Below are 21,252 nucleotides of genomic sequence, written 5' to 3'. Positions count from 1 at the left end.
ACACCTCTCAAATACCTCATATACAATGGGGTAGGTTGATAATGGTAGACTTGTCGGACCGGGAGAGGTCAGGCTGCTCCTGTTCTACCTTTTAAGACAATATGTTGTTGTTAAGTGAACGGCTTCTGGCCAAATTAACTGTTGCCTGTGAGAATATAACATCAACCCAGGACACCATGAGAGGGACATCCCAAGCTGTGTTCGTGGACCATTGACCTCCAGTAGGAGCCGTTTGACGACATCTCAGGAATGCCTTGTGTTCTCATTGAAACTCTCCTTTATTGAAACTGTTGTGGAGGTGAAAATACTGCCCACACCCTTTAGAAGATTGTGTATCAGGGACAGCCTTCCAATAAATGCAAGGAGACAAACACGCACTCCTCAGTGTTGCCCCGGAACCTGTAACGATTTACATCGCAGAGCCGGCTGGAGAGCTGCTCTGAGATTGTGAACCGAGGCATGTTTTAGCGCTCTCTCTCTTGCAAGAAAGACAACCATGCCAGCCTCCTGAGTTTTCCTGTTTCTGATAGGTTAATGCTGGGAATCTGATGCTAAGAACATAACAATGCACAAACAACGGCGCTAAGCGCTAAGCTAGTCAGCGAATTACCTCTGATTTTAAGGCAGGGGTGCCCAATACGTCGATCAGAATCGACCGGGAGCCAGCGAACTGGTCCCAAGTTGACCGCAAAGGGTGGGGTGGGAGGAGGAAATGGATGGGAAAAAAAAGATTTGTTTGTTTGTATCTTTAACATTCGTTCATTTTCGGCCCATTCCGACTGTTGCTCATCATGGTGTGCTTATCTGCGCGAGTGCACTAGTGGACACCCGCATGTGTGCGTGCGTGCATGTGTGTGTCTGTGTGGTGTGTGTGCACGTGCGCGAGAGGAAGGGTATGATGTGGCTCTTTGTAGTAACACAGTCTCTGACTGGTTGGCCACCCCTGGGCTAAAGGGAGAGGATACTCACTTTGGCCGCTTGTGTACTTGACCTTGTTCTTCCAACAGCTCATGACCAGTGGTAGGGTTGGGAAGTTTTTCCTTTTGGCCAGGTGTTCTGAACAAGACCCTCACAATATGTTTGTGCAAATTTGTGCACCAGCTCAGACTCTTTCCTTTCCAGAGAAGTGACATTCAACATCCATAGAACTGGCTCTCTAGACAATCAGGCCACCAAGGTCCAAATCTCTGGCTGCTACCCAACTCACAAAACACTCAACCATCTTTGCCCAAGCCACAGGTGGTGAGCCCGTAAATATGGACCCACATTGTCTCTTCGGGCTGGGCCCAGCTACTGAGCGCTAGTTATTGAGCCCCATCTCAAGGTCAAGGGGGACCCATGTGACCAGGATCTGGGCAAGGGATTATTGGATGCAATAATGCTGTTCTTCAAAGTTGGTTCTCAGCTGTGCTTTCTCTGATCCCTCATTTATGACCTGTTTGCCCTGAGTCACCCCACCAGAGGCATAGAGCCTCGGACAGCTTAGCTCCAACGTTCACCGACACACAAACTACTCGATCATGATAAGGAGGCCACTCGAGATAGTACATAAGATGCTTTAGTTTTTTTGAGGGCAAGAAACTGTGAAGACAATTTAATGAACTTGACATATGGTGCATATTTACGGAAAAAGATGACTTTTGGTCTTCATCGTATCCAACTTGTTTTTTTAAACTGCAAACATGAGAATCTCTATGAGCATATGTTGGCGTATTCATTATCTTTGTAGAAAATGTATTTTTCCATGAAAGCAATTTCATTTCCACAAATGCTAAAAAATAAATAAATGAACATTATGTATGTTTTTGTAAACATTGAAGACAAAGCTTGCACATACCAATTGATCTCTACAAAGCTGGTTTTCTCAAACATTCAAAATGATTTTCACTCCTTAATTAACGAAAAGTTACATGCCTGAATGAACATAAAGTACATCATTCTACCAATAAAAAAAAGCAAGGTTGAACTCTGGAAAGGCTTCTGACTCTTTTATGCTCAAGAGTAAATCATTTCATTTGAATATATTTTGTTTGGACTCCTGGCGGCTTCACAAGTATATTGAACATCAATGCAGCTTCAAAAGAAGAACCATCATTAACGACTTCATTGAAGCTCTCGGTTCCACATAAAATGTAAGCATACAGTATTTGGTTTCATCGTGAAACGTTCTCGCCAGGAGCAAACAACGTTCTTTTGTTCCCAACGCAACCCCACTCCCCCCCAAAAAAAACAAAAAAAAACTAAAAAAATGTTTGTAGTCAACGGCAGCGGCTGCAAATGAGAATCGAACAACTGTCGTCATGCTGTGAAGTCACACTTGATTTATATCATCCTCCCGCACACCACATGGCTTCTTTGTTTCTACATACAGACATTATTGACTTGGGCTCCGTATTTTCTCTCCAGGCTGGGTGAGTGGACAAGGACACATGTCCTTGTGTGCAACTCAAGAGAGAATCAACTGCAATTATGGATCCTAAAGTACCTGTGCCTTTTCCACAGCCAAAAGGCTAAAGGTATTGTTCCAAAATGTGGAAACAGCAAAGGCATACAAGAAGAGCCTTTGAAGTTACTTCTATTGTTGTAAGAAATTTGCTCAGTGCTACAGAGACCTCATTCTAGTCAATGTCAAAGGATTAACTCTGCCTCCCTGTTTGGATTTCTCCTGCAATAATATTCCAAAAGGATGATGGTTGTGAGAAGAAAGAGAATATGATTGATGTAATGAAAGGACCATTGTGACTGGTGCGGTGCATTTTAATATGTGTTTGACAAGGAGTACTTAAATGAAGATGTAGACTGTAAATGTTAGCCTCTCGCACAAGATGCACAAAGCTAACAAGCCAGCTATCTGCCATACATTTGTAAATTGTGACGAAAGACATATAGGGTGTTCCAAAAGTCTTGGGCACATTTTGATATTGAATATCTCGGAAACTATTAAGGACATAAAAACGCATCTGGTAAAATCAGAAAGTTTGTAATCTCAATTTTTACATGGAATGTTCAAAGATGTTCAATGTGAGCAACTTTAGACACATGACACACATCAAGCCGATAGCCAAATTCTTGCCAAACGTGTCCCAGCATTGCATTATCAATGGTTGCAACAGCTTCTGTTATTGGTGCCTTCAGCTTAAAGCATAAGCACACATCCGTTCTGAATTGACCATGCCATCTCACTATGGACTTCCTCTCTGGTGGCTCCTTTCTGAATTTTCTATGAAATGCACGTTGAACAACAGTCCATGATTCAGTTTTTGCTAGTTCAAGCACATTCAAACGCCTTTTCCTGTTGAGTGAACACCAATGGGTCTAAAAAGAAATTAAACAAAATCAATCGCCTTACAAAAAACTTAATGCAATCGCTTTCAAATGGCACAACTTTTATCTTACGACCATTCATAGTTAAGGAGATATGGGGACTTCAAATGTGCCCAGACGTTTGGAACACCCTGTACATTGAACACACCATTAGTAGTCAACACAATGCAGTAGTGGTCAGGTGTACCTCACAGCTCTGAGATTTGAGGTTTGAGTCTCAGCTCTGGATTTGCTGGATGGAGTTTACGTGTTTTCCCCATGGTTGTGTGCGTTATGTCTGGGTATGTCTTCTTTCTTTCACATTCTAAATACATGCACATGAAGTTCATTCTAAATGTCCCATAAGTGTGAATTTGAATGTTTGTCAATGCATTCACAGAATATTGCAGTTTAGAGTTTTCGAGTCTGCTATTTTGCATAATTTCAAGCATTTTTTTTAAGTGGAAGTCACAACAAAAACTTGCTTGACAATAATGTGTTCCATGAACCCCCACAAGTCTAAACACTTTAATCCAACTAATAAGAGCAAACCCCTGAAATATGAATTCAGTAGGAAAATCCACCTGTTGTTAGCCATATCAGGTGGAGGGACAGCTATTTTTCCTGAGACTGCCACTTGCTGTCAACTGAAAATTACCTCACAGTGCTTATAGGATCAGGTAACGACTGTCACGGCTCACCTGTTTGTGACATTTGCAAGACGAAGTGGATGCTTAGATCATATTGTAAGGAACATTTTTGATTTGACTTCTTTGAAGGGTTTTCACACTATACAGGCATGGTTTCAGTACAACGTTGTGCTGCAATAAGCATCACTGAGGTCTACGATAAGAGATGCAGGATAATTAAGAAGCGGGAAGAAGAGGCAGAGAAGTCCCCCCAAAACACCAAGCTCCAGTCATAGTAGTTACTACAGAGTAGAGATGATGTATGCACATGACCATCACTGCATGCTCTGCTCGTTTGTTTAAAGGCTCTGTATGTGTTCAAGAAGCAGTTGTTTGAATGTTGATAATTACCATAATATCCATGCTAATTTCTGGTAGCCAGGCAATGGCGTTTTGCATTTTGTGTCAGCATTAATATAGCATAACCTTGTTAGATGAAATTACAGAGTTTGATAGAAAGTTTTGGTTGAATATACACAGTTTAATTCTCTTTTGTTTTATGTGCTAGTTTTACAGTCAACCTAAATGAGGAGTACAAAAGAAAAAATAATAACAACTTGAAGTAGACACACTTTGCCTTTTATTCATAGAATTGTGGAAGTGAGAGTGAGAACATGTGTACTAAGGAATACTTAAAATGTTTTTAAATTATTTTAAATTGACCTAATTAAATTTAAATGTTTAACCCTCGTAGTCCACCACTTGCGATAAATGTAAAATTATGTCTTTGAATCAAAGGCAAAGGCATTCGGAAAAACACGAGAGAGCTGAAACGTATGGGGGGGGGGGGGGGGGGGGTTCTAAAATGGCCTAAATTTCATGACGTCACCGGCTGATAATTCTCAGGCATTGCAGCAATAATAAAAAAGATTTTGATACCGTAATCTTCATAATTTACATATTTTGCACCATAGAGACCCATTATAATTCATATTTTTGAATGCATCGTAAACCTAATGTGTAAACATGCATTTCATGCGATTTTTACATCAATCGCTTTGTTTTCGCATGGACAGACGTATGCATGCCACATTGTTGGGTTGAGGTCTTTCCAATTGTGCAACTTTTAGGTGGCGCCAGAGGATCGCAAATGAGTTTGCCTTTTTGCAGGAGGCTTCAAACCAATGCATTTTACATGAACACGTCCGGTCGGGATTGTTAATAGGGCTTATTTGGGACCTCCAGACATGTTTTTTTTCCTTTTGCAAAAAATAAAGAATAAAAAATCCCAAAGAACTAATAAAAACTATATATGTATGGATAGCACAGATGCCTCTGAACATTTTGAGTGTTTGAAAAAAAAAAGAATGTTTGTATTACACAACATGCATCATTTCCAAAATTGTAAAATGCGCAACTTAGGGTTTTTTTCATTTGAAGGACCCAAGGGTTAAAAGTGCGTGTGAGGGGTAAAAGGGTGAGGGTTCTCTTGCCAAGAGAGTGTCGGTCACGCACATTACTGCCAGCCCTCCCACTTTTATGCTTTTCAGATAGCTGCCTGTCGAAGGCAGTAAATTAGTTAAATTTGGTTTTTTGTTTTTTAAGTACAATTGTGAAATTGTTGCAGCTGCATACATCACTGCATATAGACGAACCCTGTCTCACAAAGGAATAAACCTGTCACGTTGAGCCCGAGGCGATGAGAAATCGCCTCGTGCACAACAGAAAAAAACGAGGTGGATCCCCGGAAAAAGCAGACACGAAAAGGTCTTGTATGAAAAAACAAGGGATTTTAATACGAACAGAAAGAGCCCGACAGGGAAAATGGAAACAGAAAACGCTGGTCAAATAAGGACCAGGGAATAAGGAAAAACAACCGAAAACGCTCGCGAAAGAACAAGGAGCGAGGAAGTATTGAGATCAGTAATCTAGATTAACCACAATCTGGGTGAAACGCGAATAACAATAGTCGAGGCCGTAAGGCAAAAAGGCAGCGAGTAAATACGAACGATGAAGAAGCGAGAGAGAGCAATGGCACGGTAGGAGTTCTCCGGCAGTGAGATGACTGCCGGAGTCGCTTAATAAAGGCAGGTGATCAGCCCGAAATTACGAACAGGTGTGCAGAACGGGCGGAGGAAAAAACCCGCCACCTGCCGGCGGGCACGCGACGTGACAAAACCCAGTTCATTTTTCCAAGATGGCGCCCGAGTAGGCAGCCTTCGACAAGTGCTCTTCAAGAGCCTTGCTTTTTTGTTCTTTTTTGGTGTTTTTGTCTTTTGTTTTGTCACATGTTGTTTGTTGTTTCATCGTGTAGACCTGATATGGACTGTTTTCAGTGCTTTTTGGCCACGACATTCGTCAAAGGAGAAGTATCTGTGCTTGGTGGTTGCGCCTTCTCGGCAGCACACCTGTACCAGCACAGATTTTGATTGGGAGGAATGTCGGCGCCATTGACTGTCGGTGCTGGACAGACCTGGGGTGCTTGTGTTTTTTGCGCCTGTAATAGGCAGCATTTTTCACAACCCCGTTTTGTTCAGTGGCTATGTCGGCGCTGTTGGACAGTCGGCGTTGGTGTTGGGATGGATGGCTGCTGAAGTTGAGGATGTGGAGAGAGGAGCATCGGCGCAGAGCGCCGATGCGTATTTGGAACCGAGAGTCGCCGCTTGGAATTGAAATGGATTTCCGTGGGACTGGAGAAGTGAATAAATCTCTTTTTTCGTCAATGGATGCTACAGCTTCTTGTTGACTTTGAAACTTAGCTTGTAGCCGACATGTGCACATTTAGAGTATGACGTCTCTGATCCACTGGTTAAAGGACACTTTGATTCTCTCCTCTTTCATCTCAAACTGCTTCAAACAACAAAGCATGTGACGTGGTTAGGACTGCACGACTGTCCGTGTTTTATGTTATGTGTTGTGTTTATTATTTTACTTTATGTTAACTGTTTTGTTAAGCGCTTTGTTACAGCTGCCACTGTTGTATAAGTCAGCATGTATTGTTTTGTATTGTATTTTCCCTTTTGGTCTTGGAAACGGCTTTGTGTTGGAGGGCACATGTCGGCTATGAACCGGAGGGCAATTTAGTCTGAAACAACGCTTTGTGAATTCTGCTTCACAATGACATCAAGGGCCGACACCGAAAGACCGAAATTACGCTGAGGTATAACGTGCAACCAATTACAGCAAAGTTTTTTTTTCCAGATTGAATATTACTGGCAAATACTTAGCTGCTACGAGGCCATTTGGAACAACTAGAATCTCTTGAAAATAGGGGATCCTGTATAGTTCCTATCCAAAATTATCTTACAATCTTGATAAAAGGACATTAAGCATGATAAATAGGTGTGGCATTGGAACGTTCAAAAATATTTAGTTTTTATATTGCCTCTATGTATTTCAGATTTTCAACGAGTGTGGATGGGTCTGTAACCTGTCCCTGCAAGAAACAAGGATTGACTGGACTGGATGTGTCCAGCGATTGACTGGCGACCAGTTCAGGGTGTGCCCCTTGCTGGAAATCTTTTGGGAGAGACCGAGGGTTGGCAACCCATGGTTCTAGAGCAGCATGCAGCTCTCTTGCACCGCCCTAAGGGCTCCCAAGCATATTCAAAAATGCTTGAAAATTTAAAAAGATGGTGGAGGGAAATATATTTTTTGGTTTAATATGGTTTCTGTAGCAGGGCAAACTTGACATAAACATTCTTAACATTTTCCAATTGGGTAAAAAATGTGGAGAATAAATAAGACATGTCAACATTTCTGTCAACAGAGATTTGGGAACGGGTCGATTGTGTCATGTTCCTGTTTTTGGTATCGCCAGCAGGTGGCAGGCGGAGACGACTTGCTGGTTCCACACCTGCTGCCAATCTTGTAATTAGGGACTATGTATTTAAGGACCTACAAACTTGCCACTAGTTGTTGGAGAATTGTTTGGCTTAGTGCTAGCAGCTCATGCTCATGTGACCTTTTTTCTAGACTTCTCGCTCTTGCAGTGTTACTCTTGTTCTCAGGTTCCTATGTTCGTAAGTGTAGTTTTCGTTTTCATCATTTGTTCTTAGCTTACATGAGTTGGGTTCCTTGCATTTTGTCTCGGGTTAATTTTCTTCCTTGCCTTTTGTGCAAGTGCTTTTGGCTATCATTTTGTTTTTTGTTTTTCTGGTCCTTATTTGGCCAACGTTTGTCTCTACTTTGTCGTGTTTTATATTAAACATTTTTGTTGTAGAGTTTTTGTCTGGTGTCTACTATTTTGGGGGCCCAAAACACATTGTTCGATTTGATCGAATCGTGAAAGATCGCGGGAGGTTGGTTGATTTAAAAAGTAGATCTTCCGTCAAAAAAGGTTGGGCACCCCTGCTCTACAGGAGCACTGTAGGGGGAAAAAGAAAACATTTGGACAAACAAGTGGTAGGGTTCGAACAGCTGAGCAGACCCACCAAGACTGGAAACTGAAAGGCACATGGGAGAAGGATGTCGCACATAACAGCAGTGCACAATGGCTGGTGACTCTGAGGGAGGAGCACAGCAACCTCCCTGAACAGAACTCAGTTACCATAACAGTGGCAGACATACAGGAAAGAGTATCAGATATGAAAAAACTGGACAGGACCAGGCAGGGACATGGTCCACACCTACTGGCTAAAGAAACTCACAGCACACGAGAAGCGCAAATGAACCAGTTGCTGAGGGATGGGACACACCCAGGATGGCTAAACGAAGGGCGAACAATCCTAATCATGAAGGATCCCTCAAAGGGTGCAGTCCCATCCAACTATCGGCCAATAACCTGTCTCTCCAAAACATGGAAGCTCATGTCAGGGATCATTGCGGCTAAGATAAGTGGACACACGGATCAATACATGAGCGAAGCACAGAAGGGCATTGGTCAAGATACCAGAGGAGTGAAACATTAGATCCTGGTTGACAGAAGTCGCACAAGACTGCAGGTCCCGACATAACAACCTGTGCACAGCCTGGATTGATTAACTCATTTACACCCTTTGACGTATAAATGCGTCAATTAGCGCATAGCTGCTCCCTCCCCATGACCTATTAATACGTCAATCACGTTTTTTCATGGGTGAGGTTGCAAGAGAGTCTGATGCAACTTCTCACCACAGGATTAGGCTTGACGGCAATGTTAAATAGCAAAAAATGGCCATCGGGTGGCAGTGGTGAGAAAATCAACCAGGATCATGCCGCAGAAGTAGTAGAAAGGGCGTACAGTGAAGGAGGGGCGTATGTGGATAGTGGATTGGAACATTAGCAACTAGCAACGATGGAGAAAATGAAATAACAAAATAAAAATGATTTTATTTCGGTATTAAAGCGTCCTCGAAACAAAACAACAAAGGAGATGGTATTTGTGTGGAAGAGAAAATGCCGCTTCGGTCACGTAATCGAAAGCGGCACCCGTCAAACAAACGTCGGCCTGCACAAACATGCCGTGCTACACGCGGCCTGTATAGCTGACGCCGAGTTTCGAGTTCATCTGATGAAGGATGAACATGCTCCACGTCAGCGACCATCGCTTGGCAGAGCATTTTGTGCCTCCCGATGCCCTACATCGCCCACAAATCGTCTCCCCGGCGACTTCCAGCAATGACGGCAAAGCGGCTGCATTGCTTCGCATGGCCGACGCCGGGCATACGTCAGCGATTCGTTGGAATCGTCTCGTAATGACAACGGCGAAAACGATGAATTGGAGAGCGATTTGAATCCTGATATGTCGGACGAATACGTGGCTTCGGACATAACGGAAAGCAGCTGAGAGTCCTCGCCAGAGCCGCTGGAACGAGGAGGTAACTGCTGACTAGCTTGCAAGTTCCCATTCAAAACTTCATCACTTCTTATGCCTCATCAGTCACTTTTATGTACCGCTACATTCCCCGCTATACTATAAAGTTGCCAGTAACACTAATCATTTATGTACGGTTGATGCATCTCGTAGATGTGGATGAAAATATGCGCCGTAAATGTGCTGACTTGCATGTCGCAATAGGTTTAAAAAAAAAAAAAAAAAAAAAAAAACGGGACACATTTGGTCCGCTCAGCTCTGCTAAAACCACTAGTGTTAAATTCATTTTCCATTTCATTTCAAATTGGATGCTGAGCAACGTGGAATGAATGGTGTAAATAGCAGTGTGTGAGCATGTATGTGTGTGTGTGAGAGATGTTGAAATTTAAGTGGAAAGCAACAATAAAAAAATAGAAAAATAAAAGTGTGGTAATTGTACATCTATAAATTACAGATTGTCCAACCAGAAGCCAAAAGATGACGACTCCTCGCTTTGGTGGTTGAAAGAAAGGTAAATAAAATGATTGTACCTCACTCTGCAGCAAGATATATTTGCAACTTTTTATGTTTCTATAATTTATAGGTCGTGCATCAGGACGTGGTGGGATGAATCGATGTGGTGACAAACAGGATGGAAGCCAAAAACCATCTTCTCCACAGCTGCACTTTTGTTCATAGTTCAATAATTTTGTTGTGTGCAAATAAATTATTTGGCTACAAAAAATATTTGTAATGTTCTTCTGTAGGAGAAACACATTATTGAGGTATTTGAGCTGTCACAAAAGCAAAAAAATAGTGTAAACCTTGAAATGATGCTTGAAATGCATGCTTTTACAAAAAGCTCATTTTCCCTGGATTTCTGCAGAAAATCGGCCTTTTCCATAAACCTTAGCAGTTTTCTAATGCTGATTGCCAACGAATGGAGAAAGATAGAAACAAACTTTTTTTTCTGCAGAAAGAAGAGAGTCTCACCTTTCCTTTGACAGGTTCATGTATTTATAGCCAAAGAACAGAAAATTCTGTGGGCCTTGCAAATCAGTCGAAATTCAGTAAAATGTGAGGGGTTCAAAAGGCGTGGTATTCAATGAGTTAAGATAAGAAAACCTTTATTAGTCTCGCAATGGAGAAATTCCCAATTCACAGCAGTAAAGTAGTACTCAATGCCACATACATGGATCACAGAATGCTTCGAGCTGTATAAGGTGAACAGGACCCTAAGACCATTCGTTGCAAACTCGATGAAGATCTGGAAAACCACACTTGAAGCCAATGGCAAGCCACTTGTGTTCATCAAATGTGGCATATCCCAAGGTGATGCACTCTCCCCACTGCTGTTCTGCATAGGATTGAACCTCCTAAGCCAAGTAATCGCCACGACTGACTGTGGATCGAGCTAAGATCAGTCACCTCCTCAACATGGATGACATAAAGCTGTATGCTAAGAGCGAAAGGGACATAGACTCCCTGATCCACACAACCAGGATCTACAGCAGTGATATCGGGATATCAATCGGGCTTGAGAAATGTAGTCTGATGGTGACTAAGAGAGGAAAGGTAGTCCGCACTGAAGGGGTCTCACTCCCTGAAGGAACAATAGCAGTCATTGAGGAGAGCTACAAGTACCTCGGTATACCACAAGCCAATGGCAACCTCGAACTGGCAACAAGGAAAGTGGCTGCGGCCAAATACCTCCAGCGAGTGAGGCAAGTCCTAAGAAGCCAGCTCAATGGCAAGAATAAGACCCGGGCAATAAACACCTATGCCCTGCCAGTGATCAGATACCCTGCAGGAATAATAAGGTGGCCAAAGGAAGAGATTCAGACCACGGACGTTAAGACCCGAAAGCTCCTAACCATGCCTGGAGGTTTCCATCCCAAATCCAGCACCCTGAGACTGTACGCAAGCCGAAAGGAAGGAGGCCGGGCACTAGTGAGTGTGAGAGCCACTGTCCAGGATGAAACATCCAAGCTCCATGAATACATCAAGGAGAAGGCTCCAACGGATGACGTACTCAGAGAATGTCTCAGACAATGGGGAACAGAAGATGAGGCGCTGGAAGAGGGACCATCATGGGAGGACAAGCCCCTACAGGGGATGTACCACCAGACGATAACTGAAGTGGCTGATATCAAGAAGTCCTATCAGTGGCTAGAGAGGGCTGGCCTGAAGGACAGCACAGAGGCACTCATCCTGGCTGCTCAGGAGCAGGCCCTGAGCACCAGAGCCATTGAGGCCCAGATATACCACACCAGATAAGACCCAAGGTGTAGGTTGTGCAAAGAGCCACCTGAGACGATCCAACACATAACTGCAGGGTGTAAGATGCTGGCAGGGAAAGCCTACATGGAACATCATAACCAGGTGGCTAGCATAGTCTACCGAAACATCTGTGCGGAGTTTGGACTGGAAACCCCAAGGTCAAAATGGGAAACACCTCCGAAGGTGGTGGAGAATGACAGAGCGATATCCTGTGGGACTTCCAGATCCCGACTGACAAGATGGTAATGGCGAACCAACCAGATATCGTGATCATAGATAAAGGGCAGAGGAAAGCCGGTGTAGTGGATGGAGCGGTCCCAAATGATGGAAACATCAGGAAGAAGGAACATGAGAAACACGAAAAATACCAAGGGCTCAGAAAGGAGCTGGAGAGAGCCTGGACGGTAAAGGTGACAGTCATGCCTGTGGTGGTCGGAGCACTCGGGGCAGTGACCCCCAAACTGGATGAGTGGTTGCAACAGATCCCGGGAACAACATCGGACATCTCAGTCCAGAAATGTGCAGTGCTGGGAACAGCAAGGATACTGCGCAGAACCCTCAAGCTTCCTGGCCTCTGGTAGAGGACCCGTGCTGAATGAGGGACGGACACCACCCGAGGGGGGGTGAGACGAGGAATTTTTACACACACACACACACACACACACACACACACACACACACACACACACACACACACACACACACACACACACACAGGCTGTGTTACCTGCATTATAAGGCTTATATCGAGATTTTAATTTTTTGTGGCTCCAGACATATTTTTTTTATTTATTGTTTGGGTCCAACATGGCTCTTTCAACATTTTGGGTATGCGACCCCTTGTGAAGGACTCTCGCTCGCTGATAATAGGGATTCGATTTTTGGTTAATTTTCATGTTATAATTGTGAGACAAATAATGATGACGTTTCCCATGAAGGGACACTTATTTACTTTTTTCCAAGTGGTATTCTGAGTGAAAATGTGGTCACAAGAAAGCAAACAAGTGCCTCTCTCAAGACTGTTCTCCTGCAAGGGATGTGGGTGCTCAGAAAGACAGTGATCCGAAACAGTAAGTCGTTTAGGCGAACCTAACAATTGTATCGCCAAGAAAAAAGAAGCGGGTCACAGTAGATAAAATAAATGGAGCCCAATATGGCCGTAAACCCCTTCCAGGGGTTCCAAGTCCCCTTGGACTTGGCCTTCCAGAGCAATAAGAAGCTTGCCTTAATCCTTGCAGAAGATGATTGCAAGTGAGGACAGAAATATGAGGCGGAATGTGTTGTCAAGGTGACAGCTGAATGTTGTTGAAGTCATTTCAGTAGTAAGTGGGTATAAATGTCATATTAAGATTTGGCTTGCTTTACTTTGTTTCCAGAAAGAGGATTAATATTTGTAGTTGTGGTCTGATTGGACACTTTATTAAAGGAGGGCATTTATATAACATGGATCTCTAATTAGGAGTTAAAGGACAGAATACACTGATTCGTCATGAAACACTTTGAGAACAAGGTTATAATGGGTGTTCTTGCCTTTTTCAAAATGTATCAGCCAGAGTGGCGAACTCTGAAGCGCATAGCGTGAGAAGCAAATGATGTCAGATAAAATGGTAATTAAGTTAAGCTAAGTTAAATATTTTGTGTCATTGCCCACGGCACCCTTAGCATCCTGTCAGTCTCACTTTCACAAAAAGTATTTAAAAAATAAAATGACATAAAATAATAAAAGCAGGTCACCTCCAACCTATGGTGGCCCGTGATTTGCGTCACTGTAAGGTTTTCGCGGTCAGCATTCTGCAATAGTAGCAGTTTTCGATCAGAGCTGTTGCACTATATCTTTTATTGTTTTTATCATTGACATTCAGTTTGTTTCATTTACAATTCACCAGTACTGGGAAAGAATAAGAATCTGGAGGGTCGAGAGAAGCATTTTAAAATGGTACATGTGAGCTACAATAGTAAACATGCTTCAAAAGTACATCCCATGCCTCCGCATCAGGTCTTGACGAGAGTAGGCAGAAAATTTCTTTTCACAAACTCGTGTCTATTTATCTGTTTCGTTCATTTGAGGGGCCGTTATGGCTGTTGCTCATTATGGCATGCCTATGTAAGTGTGGTAAACGGGGTGATCGCGGGAGGTTGGTTGATCGAAAAGTAGCTCTTCAGTCCAAAGAGTTTGGGTACCCCTGCTCTAGGCACTCTAGGCAATGCACTACAAATATAATTTGAAGAAAACCTTGTACAGTGCATTTTTGTTCAAAAATTGCTTTTTATGTGTATATCGGTGCTATTATTACTGACGTGTCATAAGAATAAACATAGACAATGTCTTAGTCAGAGATGGGCACAACTTTGCCGGTCCCTCCTCTGTCGTCTGTCCTCGACCATGGCACCCTATCGTCATCATCCCGTCGCCGCCGTCCTTACATCTCACAAGTCCGCCACCCCGCGCCACCCTCCCACCTCCACCCTGTAATCCCCCCCCCCCAAAAAAGCATGACACTTCGCCAAAAAAAAAAAAGCATGACACTTCGGGAGAGGGGCTAACGGCACAGGTATCATAATTCATAAAGATTATTTAAAGCTTATTCACAAAATAATTTCCTGCAGTAAAACTCCTCTACTACAATTACTACATGGGCAAAAATACCCCGTAGTGTGAAAAAATGTTCATGCATGAAAGCCATTCACACTTTTCTGCTCCCCTTACAACAAAAAGTCCCCCTGTTGCATAATACAAAATCTTTTCCTGTGCTCTTGCCTCGCAACGAGATTCACTGCAACGAAAGCAAGCCTTTCGCAAAAGTCTAATCCAACCTCAGCATGCCGCAGCGACCTCTACTGCTTCGTCTAAATAATGTATTTTTTTGCATGTTCGTTGTTCATGCTGTTCACAATTGATAGTTTGAGTGTTTAAGGTTGTCCACACTGTTTTACAATAAAATGTTTGCTCGCTTGTTCCACACGTTTTTACTGTAGATCTTAATATAGTGATGATTCTAATTGAGATTTGAGTGGGCATGGAAAGTGCTGTTCAAAATAATAGCAGTGCAATGTGACTAAAAAGAATATCCCTGGTTTTTAGTATATTTCTTATTGTTACATGCTAGACAAGTTACCAGGAGGTGCAGTTGATTCTCCAAAAACAAACAAGACCCAGCATTCACAAGAGGCACACTCCGGAGGCTGTGCAATTGGGCAAATAGTTCAAAGGGGTGTGTTCAAAAAATAGCAATGTGGCAACCAATCTGAGTTCATCAATTTTGGGGAAGAAAAAAACCAAAAACAAGTGTGAATCAGGTGGCGCCTATTTAAGGACGATGAAGCCAGCACAGGTTGAACATGCATTTGAGGAAAATGGGTCGTTCAAGCCACTGCTCCGAAGAACGGCGTTCTTTAATTAAAAAGTTTACACCGGAGGGTGTGTTCCAACTACAGAGGGATCACACTACTCAGCCTCCCTGGTAAGGTCTATTCAGGGGTTCTGGAGATGAGGGTCCGTCAGGAAGTCGAGCCTCAGATTGAGGAGGAGCAGTGTGGTTTTCGTCTCGGCCGTGGAACTGTGGACCAGCTCTACACCCTTAGCAGGGTCCTCGAGGGTATGTGGAACTCGCCCAACCATTATTCACCAGTCTTCATGTGTTTTGTGGACTTGGGGAAGGAGTTTGAGCGTGTCCCTCAAGGAGTTCTGTGGGGGGTGCTTCGGGAGTACGGGGTACCGACCTCCCTGATACGGGCTGTTCGGTCCCTGTACTGCCGATGTCAGAGTTTGGTTCGCATTGCCGGCAATAAGCCAAGGTTGCCCTTTGTCGCTGATTCTGTTCATCACCTTTATGGACAGAATTCCTCGGCGCAGCGTTTTGGTGGCCTCAATATTGCATCTCTGCTTTTTGCAGATGATGTGGTACAGTTTGCTCCTTCAAGCAGGGCTCTCCAATTCTCACTCGTTTCGCAGCTGAGTGTGAAGCGATTTGAATGAAGATCAGCACCTCCAAATCTGAAACCATGGTCCTCAGTCGGAAAAGGGTGGAGTGCCCTCTCTGGATCGGGGAGGAAATCTTGCCCCAAGTGGAGGAGTTTAAGTATCTTGGGGTCTTGGTCACGAGTGAGGGCAGGAGGGAGCGAGAGATCGACAGGCGGATTGGTGCAGCATCTGCTGTGATGCTTGTATCGGTGTGTCGTGGTAAATAAGAAGCTGAGCCAAAGTGCGAAGCTCTCAATTTACCGGATGATCTACGTCCCAACCCTCATCTATGGTTACGAACTATGGGCCATGACCGAAAGAACGAGATCCGGGATACAAGCGGTCGAAATTAGTTTTCTCCGCAGGGTGTCTGGTCTCTCCCATAGAGATAAGGTGAGAAGCTCGGTCATCTGGGAGGGGCTCAGAGTAGAGCCGCTTCTCCACATCGAGAGGAGCCAGATGAGGTGGCTCGGGCATCTAATTAGAATGCCTCCTGGACGACTCCCTGGTGAGCTACTCCGGGCATGTCCCACTGGTAGGAGACCCCGGCATGACCCAGGACATGCTGGAGAGACCATGTCACCCAGCTGGCTTGGGAATGCCTCGGCAAACGCCAGGAAGAGCTCTAAGAAGTGGGTGGGGAGAGGGAAGTCTGGGCTTCCCTCCTATAGCTGCTGACCCCGCGACCCGACCCAATAAGTGGTGGAAAATGGATGGATGGATGGATACAAAATAGTTTTGAGTTTGTACAGTCACGTTATGGGCCGTGACCGAAAGAACGAGATTGCGGATACAAGCGGCCGAAATGAGTTATCTCGGCTCTCCCATAGAGATAAGGTGAGAAGCTCAGTACAGCTTTTCTGCTTGGCTCTCGACGAAGGCGGACGCTTTTTTGCTCTGCTCCTGCTCCTGTCCCCCCCTCCCCCCACACCCCCTCCTTGCTCGCCACTCAGTCTATGTGCTGTCCTTGTGCTGTGTTTTCCTAGCCTCAGCCATATTTTTCATTCTAAAAAACAAACCATGGAGCTGGTTGGCTGGTCTCTTGATGCAATTGACAACATTTTCTCGACGAGAAGAGCAGGCAGTGGGGAACCTAATTGCCCCTCTGGACTTTTGCTGCCGGTTACACCCTAGATCTATGCAGCCCCCCCTGGCCCCCTCGCCCCCCACACACACACACACGCACACATACAGTATATGGTGTGGGACAGGATTGAGAGGGATACAACACAGTCGGCTTTCTTAACCCTTAGGTCCTTCGAAACAAAAAAAAACCCTAAGTTGCGCATTTTACAATTTTGGAAATGATGCATGTTGTGTAATACAAACATTCTTTTTTTTTTCAAACACTCAAAATGTTCAGAGGCATCTGTGCTATCCATACATATATAGTTTTTATTAGTTCTTTGGGGTTTTGTATTCTTTATTTTTGCAAAAGGAAAAAAATTGTGTCTGCAGGTCGTAACCAAGCCCTACTAACAATCCCGACCGTACGTGTTCATGTAAAATGCTTTGGTTTGAAGCCTCCTGCAAAAAGGCAAACTCATTTGCGTTCCTCTGGCGCCACCTAAAGTTGCACAATTGGAATGACCTCAACCCAACAATGTGGCATGCATACGTCTGTCCAAGCGAAAACAAAGCGATTGACGTAAAAATCGCGTGAAATGCATGTTTACACATTAGGTTTACGATGCATTCAAAAATATGAAATATAATGGGTCTCTATGGTGCAAAATATGTAAATTGTGAAGATTATGGAATCAAAACCTTTTTTTATTATTGCTGCAATGCCTGAGAATTATCAGCTGGTGATGTCATGAAATGTCATCCATTTTAGAACCGCCCCATACGTTTCAGCTCTCTCGTGTTTTTCCGAATGCCTTTGCCTTTGATTCAAAGACATAATTTTGCATTTATCGCAAACGGTCGACTATGAGGGTTAAATGACTGGATTGAATTGTTTCCAACTGTTAAAGTGCCAACCAAGATAGCATCTAAATCAGGGTGCCCAAACTTTTTTGACTGAAGATCTACTTTTCGATCAACCAACCTCCCGGGTTCGACCCGTTACCACGCATGCGCGCATATGAACGCACACACACACACATACACATACATGCCATGATGAGCACTTTTGCAGCCTGTTAATGCTCGTAGCTCAAACGTACCGTTTTAAAAAAAATTAAATAGACACAAGAGTTTGTGAAAAGAAATGTTCTGCCTACTCTCGTCGAGACCTGATGCGGAGGCATGGGATGTACTTTTGCAGCGTGTATACTATTGTAGCTCACGTGTACCATTTTAAAATGCTTCTCTCGGCCCTCCAGATTCCCATTCTTTGCCCGTCCCATCGGTAAATTGTACAAAACAAACTCTGAATAAGAATAATGATAATGATAACAGATATAGTGCAACAACTCTGAGCACAAGCAGCAACTGAAGACTGCTGAGTGCTAATAATTTGCGGTGACGCAGTCACACGCCACTGTAGGTTAAAGATGACCTGCTTTATTTTATTTTATTTTTAAAATATTTATTGTAAAAGTTAGACTGATAGAATGATGAGGGTGCAGTGTGCATTAACACAAAAAATATATTACTAACATGCACAGAGACACAAATGTTTGTGGCTGGGTTTTTTTCATTTACTCCCCTCGGATCAATTTGGGTTCCTGATCTACTGGTCGATCACGATCGACGTCCAGGACACCCCTGATCTAACTGCTCACAACAACCACTGTTTGTCACCAGATGGATGAGTGTACCTCTTCTTGTCCGCTTGAAGCAAAGTGAAGTTACTCCCTCCCGCATCCAAACACGCGGAACATACACAAGACAAGCGGCGCGTCACGATATTTCACATTTACTCTGAAGTCGTGTATTGGTGGATAACATACACAAGACAGACAGGGCGTGTTTCTGTCAGTCGTTCATGAAATGGGCATCCGTAGGTACTTGACCTATTTCAGGATGATTACAGGGATGGTTGAAAACCCGTTTGAGTCCTTGCTTCGTCCATTCTTTTTATGAAACGTCTTGTCCTACGTCCCCAAAATGGGTGTACGTACGGGACTTATGAACAGACCGTTCCATGACAGGGATGGGATACCCATCTCTGCTTTAAGTCGCTACCAAAACTGTTTTCAATTGGATATTGTTGAAAGTAATCAGATATCCTGAGAATGGCAGGCAACCAGTTCAGGGTGTACCCCACCTACTGCCTCAAGTCAACTGAGATAGGCTCCATTAGTTTTTTTTTTTCTTTCAAAGTAACAAAGTTCTTCACATATTTTAGCTGTCGAATTGTATTTATTTATTTATTTTAACAAAAAAAGGCAATTGTGTGTTTCTAATAGGACGGCAAGAAAGAACACGTGAGAGGTTAAAAATGGACATATTTGGATTTCAGGAGACCACCACAATATTGCTGATGCTGGAATATGCATTTTGTATTGTGACAAAGATTACTGAACACTGCAACACCAATATCGCGAAGAATGAATGGAAAATTACCTTGGTTACATGAGGTCCCCGCATAGGCCGACTGGGAGCAGTCACACGTGTAGCCGTTGCTTTTCTCGATGCACCGCCCCCTGTTGTGGCATAGGCTGCTAGAGCCACTGCAGTACCCGGGGCACCCGGCGCTCACCCCCGGCGTAACTTTGGCCCGTTCTTCCAGGTCCAAGCTCCGACCATTCATCATCAGGCTCCTCATGCAGCCCAAGAAACCCCGCTGCAGCGAGGTCGTTCCGCCTGCAACAACAGAGAGTTCACCACATGTCATGATGAATTAACTGCTCGATTTACTTAATTTTATGGTTGCGGTTGATTCACAATTAACTGCAAGAGAATGGATCAATTTTTGAAATGCTACCTCATTATCTCTCTCATCTTGGACTTGCGCTCCTCACTTTAGGCAAAACTGTAGATTTTTTATTTGTCAAACTACAATAAAATAAATAAAATAAAATTATAATAATAAATAAAAAAATAAAGGCTACGATGGCCAGTCCCTCCCACACCCTACAGCCCGCCCTGACAGCACTTGGTAGCTCCTTCAGCAAGAGACTGTTACACCCGCCCTGCAAGAAGGAGAGATATCGACGCTCATTCCTACCGACTGCTGTCAGGCTGCTGAATAAAAATAACAATAATAATAATAATAATAATAATAATTAAATGATGTGAAAGACAATTGTAAATAGCACAGCGATTTATCCATTTTGTGTTTATATTGCACTTAATTGAACGGTGGTTGTTATTTTCTTTTTCTTCTTTCTTCTTCTACCTACATTCTTGCTGCTGGAGGCTGTAAATTTCCCCAGTGTGGGACAAATAAAGGATATCTTATAAAAAGACCCAACAGAATCTCATATGAGTAGCTAGTGTAGGGATGCCCATCAAGTAGATCACGTATATCAATCAGTTACACATGGTACACCAATATATATTGCAGATACAAAGAACATTTTAAATACATAGGTATCTTGAATGCTGAAAAAGTGTGTGAACCCCTAGAGTGGGGGTCGGCAACCTGTGGCTCCGGAGCCGCATACGGCTCTTTAGTGCTGCCCTAGTGGCTCCCTGGAGCTTTTTCAAAAATGTTTGAAAATGCAAAAAGATGGGAGAGGGAAATATATTTTAATATGGTTTCTGTCGGAGGACAAACATGACACAAACATTCTTAACATTTTCCAATGCTGTAAAAATGTGTAGAATAAATATTACATTTCAACAGTCCTGTCAACGAAGATTTGTGTCACATCCTGCGACACACGTCTATTAGCAGGGTGGGGTCCCAGACAGGTGGCTGTTATTTTTAAAAAAAAAGGCGTTTCATGTACAATTCACCAAGGATACTGGCAGAGAATGGGAATCTGGAGGGCAGAGAGGAACAGTTTTAAATGTTACACGTGAGCAACGACAGTTAACACGCTGCAAAAGTACGTCCAGTGCCTCGGCATGCATGTGTTAGTGTGTGCGTATGCGCGCGTGCGGTAACAGGTCGATCTTGAGAGGCGGGTTGATCGAAAAGTAGATCTTCGGTCAAAAAAGGTTGGGCACTCCTGCACTACAGGATGCACTGCAGGGGAAAAAATCATGAAGGCTCATTGTGTATTTGTAGCCAACTTAGTCATTTTGATTGTAGTCTAATATAACTACATCCAGCATGTGTTTCCTTTATTATAAGGTTTTTAATTTTTTGTGGCTCGAGACATATATTTGTTTTTCATTTTTTTGGTCCAATATGGCTCTTTCAACATTTTGGGTTGCCGACCCATGCCCTAGAGCAGAGATGGCCAACC

The 21,252-nt window shown here is 43.5% G+C and overlaps 1 protein-coding gene across 3 annotated transcripts in view; it reads right to left on the bottom strand.

Moving 5' to 3' along the window:
* The window catches only part of LOC127612036 (contactin-associated protein-like 5), a 246,791-nt gene that overhangs the window by 33,716 nt on the left and 191,823 nt on the right, over positions 1-21,252 (bottom strand). For all 3 annotated transcript variants that reach the window (XM_052082998.1, XM_052082996.1, XM_052082997.1), the window contains one exon: positions 19,460-19,699. In XM_052082998.1, coding sequence (XP_051938958.1) covers positions 19,460-19,699 — 240 coding nt within the window. The remainder of the gene's footprint in view (positions 1-19,459; positions 19,700-21,252) is intronic.

This window comes from Hippocampus zosterae, chromosome 12 (assembly GCF_025434085.1).
Source record: "Hippocampus zosterae strain Florida chromosome 12, ASM2543408v3, whole genome shotgun sequence".
Classification (NCBI taxonomy): Eukaryota; Metazoa; Chordata; class Actinopteri; order Syngnathiformes; family Syngnathidae; genus Hippocampus; species Hippocampus zosterae.
The sequence above is the reverse complement of the archived record's forward strand: the minus strand, read 5'-3'. Positions and strand labels throughout refer to the sequence as shown.